This window comes from Procambarus clarkii, chromosome 16, assembly GCF_040958095.1.
Source record: "Procambarus clarkii isolate CNS0578487 chromosome 16, FALCON_Pclarkii_2.0, whole genome shotgun sequence".
NCBI classification, from domain to species: Eukaryota; Metazoa; Arthropoda; class Malacostraca; order Decapoda; family Cambaridae; genus Procambarus; species Procambarus clarkii.
This window is the reverse complement of record NC_091165.1, coordinates 28,749,401-28,760,414: the sequence shown is the minus strand read 5'-3', so window position 1 is coordinate 28,760,414 and position 11,014 is coordinate 28,749,401. Positions and strand designations below refer to the sequence as shown.

At 41.8% G+C, this 11,014-nt stretch overlaps 2 protein-coding genes across 2 annotated transcripts; both read left to right on the top strand.

Annotated features, from left to right (window-relative positions):
* Window positions 1-2,748: 2,748 nt before the first annotated feature.
* Window positions 2,749-5,098, top strand: LOC123760023 (hemocyanin A chain). The gene is made up of 2 exons (XM_045745383.2): window positions 2,749-4,345; window positions 4,548-5,098. Exons 1-2 carry the CDS (start codon window positions 2,782-2,784, stop codon window positions 4,964-4,966), a joined length of 1,983 nt encoding a protein of 660 aa, XP_045601339.1. The 5' UTR covers window positions 2,749-2,781; the 3' UTR covers window positions 4,967-5,098.
* Window positions 5,099-8,334: 3,236 nt separating this feature from the next.
* Window positions 8,335-10,739, top strand: LOC123760021 (hemocyanin A chain-like). Its single transcript, XM_045745382.2, has 2 exons — window positions 8,335-9,926; window positions 10,129-10,739. Exons 1-2 carry the CDS (start codon window positions 8,363-8,365, stop codon window positions 10,545-10,547), a joined length of 1,983 nt encoding a protein of 660 aa, XP_045601338.1. The 5' UTR covers window positions 8,335-8,362; the 3' UTR covers window positions 10,548-10,739.
* Window positions 10,740-11,014: the final 275 nt, after the last annotated feature.

Here is an 11,014-nt window from a genome sequence, read left to right as displayed (position 1 = left end):
ACAAAAGTTTATTTTTCGACATTTGACCAATAGTTCCTTTAAGTTCTATAATTTTGGAAGGAAGGTTTATTATATGGTTCAATTTATGCTGGTAAACATTCGTCAGAGAGAAATGTTATCCGTTTGCCACTCAAGATTGATATATTTTTACACTACAGGGATCATATTCATTAACCATATATGAATAATTCGAACGATTTAACTACATTAGATAAATGGTACGTCATAATTGGATTCTGTAAGGAACCTGTAACCTTCGTGTGTGTTTCCGATGCTTAATTATAAATATCTGTGTTAAATAATGATAAAAAAGGAAGATGTTTTAAACACTGAAAATTACGAACATAGTGTTTAATACACTGAACAACACGAATAAAGTGTTTCGATTTAATATAAACCAGAATACAGTGCTTAAACATTTTTAAACGATTTTGGAAAATAAACTGATTTTAATATATAAGTAAAAATATATTTAAAGATATGTAAGAAATTAATCATGTCAAAGTATCCCCAAATAAATGCCCTAAGACCAGCTAACGAGCTACAGATGGTCAAGGAGTTGTAAGACTTGGAGGAGAGAACGTCGTTGAAGTCTTGGTCATCTGAGACAAGAGAACAGGACTCCACAAATACTGGGATGTCTAGAAATTCAAAGGGGAAGCATTCTGAGACTGAAGGCTGGGCTTCAACTAAGCCTTCAACGTCAACAATTTAAAATCAACTCAGACACGAGTTGACAGCTGGTCAGTGAGGAAGGGCAAAGCCCGTTCTCGGTGTTACTTTCGGGCTCCTTCGTGTTCACAATCGGGAATTCCAAGTTCGAATCCCGGGCGGGACAGAAACAGTTTGGGAGAGATTCCTATTACCTAATGCCTCTGAAGCAGTAAATAGATACCCAGGAGTAAAGTTAGATTGTTGAGGTGTTACATCCTGGGGGAAGGGTCAGTAATTCGACCACAGGGGAGAGGGGGATCTCGATATTAGCCTAACAAGTACATATACACTGGCTGCCTGTCCTGGAGTACAATAAATTATTATTATTATTAATCTAAAGGAATGACTCATTATGTTAATTACATTTCATATCATGTTAGTAAACTCCCAAGAGAAGAATGAACTGAATTACGGTGGTGACAAGTGACAGTGGTTAGGAAAAGTTCAATACTGTACAAATTCACCTCTTCAAATGAGAAGAAATTTGGCCATGACATGGAAGCTAAGTTCAGCGCTTGTCCGTAATTTTATTGGGTGAGAACTGGGAGGAAATCTTGAGTGTAAGTGGTTGGAGGTGGCAAGGAGTAATTACAGAGTGCCTTACACCAAGTGTGTAGACGTTTCTACACTGAAAGAAAAGGAGTAATTATCGGTGCTGAGGTTCACAGCACCTTAATGAGAACGCAAATGGTAGTGGACCAACAAACGCCGACCAAACGAGCAAGTCAAGACTGACAAGACTTGCTAAATGTTAGACTCGCTAGACGGAAGACTAGCTAGAAGCTAGACTTGCTAGAAGCCAGATTGTTGACGCAAGACTTCCTAGAGGTCAGACTAGTTAACTCTAGACTCGCTACAAGCTAAACCTGTAAGAGGCTGGAATCGCTAGAGGCTAGACTTTCTAAAGGCTAAGCTCGCTTGAAGCTAGACTCGCTAGAGGAATGTCTAACAGTGGGGTTTGTAAAAAGCACAATAATCTTTAATGACGGTCAACCAGATCAAGTATTATGGCATAAATTATTGCAGACAAACATTCCCAATAAGTTGTCGGAACTAAATAGTGAAACAAACATTATGGAGTGTGACACAAACCAAATATCTTTCACGCTCAGCTTCCTATAAGTTAGCTACAACACTTATTCTCACATACATTGTTCAACATTTTTACAACTCTTAACATTCACGAAGTTCTTACTAACATCTCTGTGACACATTTTACCTTATTTTCCCATATTCCTTCTTTCCTCAACTCGGAAACGAGTCCTGTTGCACATCTTTGAAATATTTTTTCTCTCAGCTCGAGCTTCTTTTTTGCTCAAGCTGCATACTCAGCAGTGATTCGAATTATGATTGAATATAGTGCTTAGAAGACTCCCTTGTCCAAGTCCATGAAACCTATACAGACATTCTTAAAACTATTTTTAAACTGAGAAATTGTTTGTGTTAAAAAAAACTTAAATTATTGATTTATCTGAAAATGTGGATAAAAATTTAAAAATTAAACACTAATTGAGGTAAGCTTATTTTAGGAAATGATTATGTCCAATATAAGACCTACTCGCTATAGCATCAAAATATTACAGACAACGGTTTTTTTTATTCAATGAATTTGTAAACTTTTTCAGTATCTGGTCCAATTAAAAAAAAAAACTCGTCCGTAACAAGGACTTAACGTTGGTAATGACACTAATGGTTACAACAGAAAGATAGATCCAGTGTATGAAAATAATTAAACTTTGTTATATTGATAAATTCTAACAACATAAAACAGAACACAAACCTCGTCCGCCACCTCATTAGGAATATAAGCAATGTCCTTCTCAATCATTTATACTTGATTAGGAAAGATGTGACAAGAATTATGATTGTATCTCAATAGTTAATACACTTCTTGACAACAGTTGTAGAAGTTTACACTGACACTGGTAGACACTGGTAGAGGTTTGAGCTGTCTAAGTGCATCTTATCTTGCGAGAATAGATAGGACAACTGATAGTTGGACTCAGATGAGGGGTATATAAGAGACGGCGACTAACGCTCTCTACCACAGCAGCAGCGGCAGCCAACATGCAGTGGACAGTGCTTGTAGCAACGCTCCTGGTGGCCACTGTGTCTGCTGACACAGACGTGGCCCACCAGCAGCAGGCCATCAACCGTCTGCTCTACAAGGTCACCAGCCACATCCAGTCAGGTTTCACAGACCTGAAAGAGGCAGCAGAAACATGGAACCCAAGAGACCACACTGACAGGAGTACTGATGGTGGCGCAGCCATAAAGCACCTTATGGATGAGCTGGATGAAAACCGCTTGCTCGAGCAGCATCACTGGTTCTCCCTCTTCAACGACCGTCAGCGTGAGGAAGCCCTCTTGCTTGTCGATGTCTTGCTGCACAGTGCAGACTTTGAAGCCTTCAAGAACAATGCTGCTTACTTCCGTGAGCACGTGAACGAAGGAGAGTTTGTTTATGCTCTGTATGTGGCTGTGACCCACTCTGAGCTAACACCTCATGTCGTCTTGCCACCTCTCTATGAGGTCACACCCCATTTGTTCACAAACTCTGAGGTCATCGACAAAGCTTATGCTGCTAAGATGACACAAACACCAGGCAACTTTAAGATGGAATTTACTGGTAGCAAAAAGAACCGCGAACAGCGTGTGGCCTACTTCGGTGAGGATGTTGGCCTCAACTCTCACCACGTCCACTGGCATATGGACTTCCCCTTCTGGTGGGATGGAGCTAAGATCGACCGCAAGGGAGAGCTCTTCTTCTGGGCTCATCATCAGCTAACAGCCAGGTACGACGCTGAGCGTCTTTCTAACTTCCTGCCTGCAGTCGACGAACTGTACTGGGACCACCCAATTAGAGATGGATTTGCTCCCCACACAACTTACAAATATGGCGGAGAGTTCCCCGCTCGTCCCGACAACAAGGAATTCGAGGATGTTGTAGGCGTGGCCCGTATTCGTGACTTGAAGGAGCTGGAAAGTCGAATCCATGATGCCATTGCTCACGGGTACATCATCAACGCCGATGGCACAAAAACTGACATTAACAACGAACATGGTATTGATATCTTGGGTGACATCATCGAGTCTTCCACCTATACCACCAATGCTGCTTACTATGGCGCTCTACATAACCAAGCTCACCGCATCTTGGGTGCCCAGTCTGACCCCAAACGCAAGTTCAACATGCCCCCAGGAGTCATGGAGCACTTCGAGACTGCAACCCGCGACCCTGCATTCTTCCGACTCCACAAATACATGGATAATATCTTCAAGGAGCACAAGGACAGCTTGCCACCTTACACTGCGGAAGATTTACTCTACAGCAATGTTAAGATCACTGGTGTTGAAGTTAGTGAACTCTCTACTTTCTTTGAAGACTTTGAGTTTGACCTGAGTAACGCTCTTGACTCAACAGAGAACGTTAACGAAGTTTCCGTCAAAACCCACATATCACGCCTGAACCACAAGCCATTCTCCCTCAACATTCACGCCCAGGCCGAGCACGACGACAAAGTCACCGTTCGCGTCTACATCAGCCCCAAGCAGGATGAGAACCACATTACCCTCGACATCGACGAGTCCCGCTGGGGAGCCATCTTGCTCGACACCTTCTGGACTGAAGGTGAGTTTTACTGGCACCAAATTCGTTTTAACTTTATCTTACTTTATAATGTTAACGGTGTTTTCATGAAGTTCTCTTTTTCCCCTACTCTTCATGCAACAACCCATTCTATCTTACATAATATGTACATTTGTATATATAAAATTAATATAATAATAAATTGTATATATTTCTTCTTAATACCAATGTTACCATATTGCAGTGCATGCGGGAGACAACGAAATCAAGCGCAAGTCCTCCGAGTCGTCTGTGGCCATCCCTGATCGCGTGTCCTTCCCTCAACTGATCCACGACGCTGACGAGGCTGTGGCCAACGGTGCTGAGCTGCCTCACAAGGAGAGTCGCAGCTGTGGTCACCCACAGAGGCTGCTGCTGCCCAAGGGCAGGGAACAGGGCATGGACTTCTGGCTCGACGTTATCATTACCAGCGGAGATGATGGTGTCCAAGATGACTTGACTGTTAACGACCATGGCAGCACCCATAGTTACTGCGGTATTCACGGACAGAAGTACCCTGACAAACGTCCTATGGGCTTCCCCTTCGACCGTCCCATTCCTGACCTCCGAGTCTTCAAGGTGCAAAACCAGCATGGCCAGGTCGTCAAGATTTTCCATCACTAATCAACTTTCATTGGCTTCCTGGAATCTATTTCATCATGATAAATATTTGCCATAGAGAGATTCTCATTTCCCGAAAACGAATTGACATTTATACGAATGTTTGTAAACCAACAATAAAGATGGTTTAATTATTTTAAAGCTTCATATTTATACCTTCATTACACAGCAAGTACAAGCTCTGTACATCATAACATTCTAATTCGTTGACACAAAAATAAGCTTTAGTGAAGTGTGCTATAATAGTAAATACTAATTACTTATAAATGAAATAAATTAACCTGAAACGCACAAAAATAGTACCTACTGCAACTATTGGTCGAATGTAAAAAAACGGAGAGTTGTACCCAAAAACTCCCATATTGTGTGATATTAATTTTTAAGAAGGCCCGCAAAAGGTGGCAGCAATCAAATATAAACTATCCCAAGCAAAGTATAGCAAATAAATGAAGGCCTAAGATGGCCAACATGTATTTACACTGGGCCTAGGCTTGGTTATTCTTGATTAGGAGAGGTTAGGTTGTAAAGTTACTGTTCCACTTTCTAATATAACATTAAGAGTATTCCAATAGTATAAAATATGAACAATTTTGGTACAAAAGTATATTTTTCTACGTTTGACCAATTGTTCCTTTAAGTACTATAATTTTATTGGGTAAAATTATTATATGGTTCAATTTATGCTGGTAAACTTTCGTCAAAGAGAAATGTTTTCTATTTACCACTCAAGATTGATATATTTTTACAGTACAGTGATCATATTCATTAACCATATATGAATAATTCGACGACTTAACAACATTATCTAAATTTTACGTCATAATCTGATTCTGTAAGGAACCCGTATATTCCGTGAGTGTGTGTTTCCGATGCTTAATTATAAATATCTGTTTTTAATAATGATAAAAAATCGTATGTTTTAAACACTGAAAATTACAAATATAGTGTTTAATACTCTGAACAGCACGGATAAAGTGCTTCAATTTAATATAAACCTGAATACAGTGTTTAAACATTTATAAATGATTTTGGAAAAAAACTTCTTTTGATAAATACGTTCAAAAATAATTTTAAAGATAAGAAGGAAACGAATCATGTCAAAGTTTCCCCAAATAAATGCCCTAAGACCAGCTGATCGAGCTATATATGGCCAAGGGGTTGTAAGACTTGGAGGAGAGAACGTCGTTGAAGTCTTGGTCATCTGAGACAAGAGAACAGGACTCCACAAATACTGGGATGTCTAGAACTTCAAAGAGAAAGCATTCTGAGACTGAAGGCTGGGCTTCAACTAAGCCTTCAACGTCAACAATTTAAAATCAATTCAGACACGAGTTGACAGCTGATCAGTGACGAACGGCAAAGCTCGTTCTCGGTGTTACTTTCGGGTTCCTTCGTTATTCTCGATCAGGAATTTCAAGTTCGAATCCCGTGCGGGACAGGAATGGTTGGGGAGCGTTTCATATTACCTAATGCCTCTGATGCAGTAAATAGGAACCCAGGAGTTAGGTTAGCTTGTTGTGGTGTTCCATCTTGGGGAAGGGTCAGTAATTCGACCATAGGGGAGAGGGGGTTCTCGATATTAGCAAACATGAACATATACACTGGCTGCCTGTCCTGCAGTACAATACATGATTATTATTATTATTAATCTAAAGGAATGACTCATTATGTTAATTATATTTCATATCACGCTAGTACATTCCCAAGAGAAGAATGAACTGAATTACGGTGGTGACAAGTGACAGTGGTTACGAAAAGTTCAATAATGTACAAATTCACCTCTTCAAATGAGGCAAAATTTGGCCATAGCATGAAAGCTAAGTTCAGCGCTTGTCCGTAATTTTATTGGGTGAGAACTGGAAGGAAATCTTGAGTGTGAGTGGTTGGAGGTGGCAAGGAGTAATTACAGAGTGCCTTAAACCAAATACGTTCGCTACATCAAGTGTGTAGACGTTTCTACACTGAAAGAAAAGGAGTAATTATCGGTGCTGAGGTTCATAGCACCTTAATGAGAACGCAAACGGTAGTGGACCAACATACGCCGACCAAACGAGCAAGTCAAGACTGACAAGACTTGCTAAATGTTAGACTCGCTATACGGAAGACTTGCTAGAAGCCAGATTGTTGATGCAAGACTTCCTAGAGGTCAGACTAGTTAACTCTAGACTCGCTACAAGCTAAACCTGTTAGAGGCTGGAATCGTTAGAGGCTAGACTCTCTAAAGGCTAAGCCCGCTTGAAGCTTGACTCGCTAGAGGAATGTCTAACAGTGAGGTTTGTAAAAAGCACAATAATCTTTAATGACGGTCAACCAGATCAAGTATTATGGCATAAATTATTGCAGACAAACATTCTCAATAAATTGTCGGAACTAAATAGTGAAACAAACATTATGGAGTATGATAGAAACCAAATATCTTTCACGCTCAGCTTCCTATAAGTTAGCTACAACACTTATTCTCACATACATTGTTCAACATTTTTACAACTCTAAACATTCACGAAGTTCTTACTAACATCTCTGTGACACATTTTACCTTCTTATTTTCCCATATCGAGCACGTTCCTTCTTTCCTCAGCTCAGAAACGAGTCCTGTTGCACATCTTTGAAATATTTTTTTCTTTCAGCTCGAGATTCTTTTTTGCTCGAGCTGCATACTCAGCAGTGATTCGAATTATGATTGAATATAGTGCTCAGAAGACTCCCTTGTCCAAGTCCATGAAGCCTATACAGACATTCTTAAAACTATTTTTAAACTGAGAAATTGTATGTGTTAAAAAAAACTTAAATTATTGATTTATCTGAAAATGTGGATAAAAATTTAAAAATTAAACACTAATTGAGGTAAGCTTATTTTAGGAAATGATTATGTCCAATATAAGACCTACTCGCTATAGCATCAAAATATTACAGACAACGGTTTTTTTTATTCAATGAATTTGTAAACTTTTTCAGTATCTGGTCCAATTAAAAAAAAAAACTCGTCCGTAACAAGGACTTAACGTTGGTAATGACACTAATGGTTACAACAGAAAGATAGATCCAGTGTATGAAAATATTTAAACTTTGTTATATTGATAAATTCTAACAACATAAAACAGAACACAAACCTCGTCCGCCACCTCATTAGGAATATAAGCAATGTCCTTCTCAATCATTTATACTTGATTAGGAAAGATGTGACAAGAATTATGATTGTATCTCAATAATTAATACACTTCTTGACAACAGTTGTAGAAGTTACGCAAACAATAATCAAAGACACTGGTAGAGGTTTGAGCTGTCTAAGTGCATCTTATCTTGCGAGAATAGATAGGACAACTGATAGTTGGACTCAGATGTGGGGTATATAAGAGACGGCGACTAACGCTCTCTACCACAGCAGCAGCGGCAGCCAACATGCAGTGGACAGTGATTCTAGCAGCGCTATTGGTGGCCACTGTGTCCGCTGACACAGACGTGGCCCACCAGCAGCAGGCCATCAACCGTCTGCTCTACAAGGTCACCAGCCACATCCAGTCAGGTTTCACAGACCTAAAAGAGGCAGCAGAAACATGGAACCCAAGAGACCACACTGACAGGAGTACTGATGGTGGCGCAGCCATAAAGCACCTTATGGATGAGCTTGATGAAAACCGCTTGCTCGAGCAGCATCACTGGTTCTCCCTCTTCAACGACCGTCAGCGTGAGGAAGCCCTCTTGCTTGTCGATGTCTTGCTGCACAGTGCAGACTTTGAAGCCTTCAAGAACAATGCTGCTTACTTCCGTGAGCACGTGAACGAAGGAGAGTTTGTTTATGCTCTGTATGTGGCTGTGACCCACTCTGAGCTAACACCACATGTGGTCTTGCCACCTCTCTATGAGGTCACACCCCATTTGTTCACAAACTCTGAGGTCATCGACAAAGCTTATGCTGCTAAGATGACACAAACACCAGGCAACTTTAAGATGGAATTTACAGGTAGCAAAAAGAACCGCGAACAGCGTGTGGCCTACTTCGGTGAGGATGTTGGCCTCAACTCTCACCACGTCCACTGGCATATGGACTTCCCCTTCTGGTGGGATGGAGCTAAGATCGACCGCAAGGGAGAGCTCTTCTTCTGGGCTCATCATCAGCTAACAGCCAGGTACGACGCTGAGCGTCTTTCTAACTTCCTGCCTGCAGTCGACGAACTGTACTGGGACCACCCAATTAGAGATGGATTTGCTCCCCACACAACTTACAAATATGGCGGAGAGTTCCCTGCTCGTCCCGACAACAAGGAATTCGAGGATGTTGTAGGTGTGGCCCGTATTCGTGACTTGAAGGAGCTGGAAAGTCGAATCCATGATGCCATTGCTCACGGGTACATCATCAACGCCGATGGCACAAAAACTGACATTAACAACGAACATGGTATTGATATCTTGGGTGACATCATCGAGTCTTCCACCTATACCACCAATGCTGCTTACTATGGCGCTCTACATAACCAAGCTCACCGCATCTTGGGTGCCCAGTCTGACCCCAAACGCAAGTTCAACATGCCCCCAGGAGTCATGGAGCACTTCGAGACTGCAACCCGCGACCCCGCATTCTTCCGACTCCACAAATACATGGATAATATCTTCAAGGAGCACAAGGACAGCTTGCCACCTTACACTGCGGAAGATTTACTCTACAGCAATGTTAAGATCACTGGTGTTGAAGTCAGTGAACTCTCTACTTTCTTCGAAGACTTTGAGTTTGACCTGAGTAATGCTCTTGACTCAACAGAGAACGTTAACGAAGTTTCCGTCAAAACCCACATATCCCGCCTGAACCACAAGCCATTCTCCCTCAACATTCACGCTCAGGCCGAGCACGACGACAAAGTCACCGTTCGCGTCTACATCAGCCCCAAGCAGGATGAGAACCACATTACCCTCGACATCGACGAGTCCCGCTGGGGAGCTATCTTGCTCGACACCTTCTGGACTGAAGGTGAGTTTTACTGGCACCAAATTCGTTTTAACTTTATCTTATTTTATAATGTTAATGGTGTTTTCATGAAGTTCTCTTTTTCCCCTACTCTTCATGCAACAGCCCATTCTATCTTACATAATATGTACATTTGTATATATAAACTTAATATAATAATAAATTGTATATATTTCTTTTTAATACCAATGTTACCATATTGCAGTGCATGCGGGAGACAACGAAATCAAGCGCAAGTCCTCCGAGTCGTCTGTGGCCATCCCTGACCGCGTGTCCTTCCCTCAACTGATCCACGACGCTGACGAGGCTGTGGCCAACGGCGCTGAGCTGCCTCACAAGGAGAGTCGCAGCTGTGGTCACCCACAGAGGCTGCTGCTGCCCAAGGGCAGGGAACAGGGCATGGACTTCTGGCTCGACGTTATCATTACCAGCGGAGATGATGGTGTCCAAGATGACCTGACTGTTAACGACCATGGCAGCACCCATAGTTACTGCGGTATTCACGGACAGAAGTACCCTGACAAACGTCCTATGGGCTTCCCCTTCGACCGTCCCATTCCTGACCTCCGAGTCTTCAAGGTGCAAAACCAGCATGGCCAGGTCGTCAAGATTTTCCATCACTGATCAACTTTCATGGGACTCTGAAATCTATTTGCATTGACCAATATTTAGTGCAGCTCATGAACGTAGTATTCCATGAAAACTCGACATTTATACCATTGTAATGTAAACTATCACTAATGATTGTTTATTACACAATATGTAATATAATCTCTACAGCTTAAGAGTACTGCAGAATTATAACTGTAAAATGGACTTTTGGGACTATTTTTTTTTACTTCCTTCTCTAGTGAATTATATATAAGAAGTAGAAGATGCATACTAGAGTCACTGATCTCACCCTTTAGTGGCTCCGCAACGCACTTCCCTGTCCCCTCCTCCTCCCCACCATTCCCCCTACCTCGTTCCTTTGTCCTCCTCACCATCCCCTACTCCTCCGCCCCCTCGTCCTTCTAACTATTCCCAACACCACCGCCCCTTCGTCCTCCCCACCATCTCCCACTCCCCTGTCCTCCTCGCCCTTCCTGCCA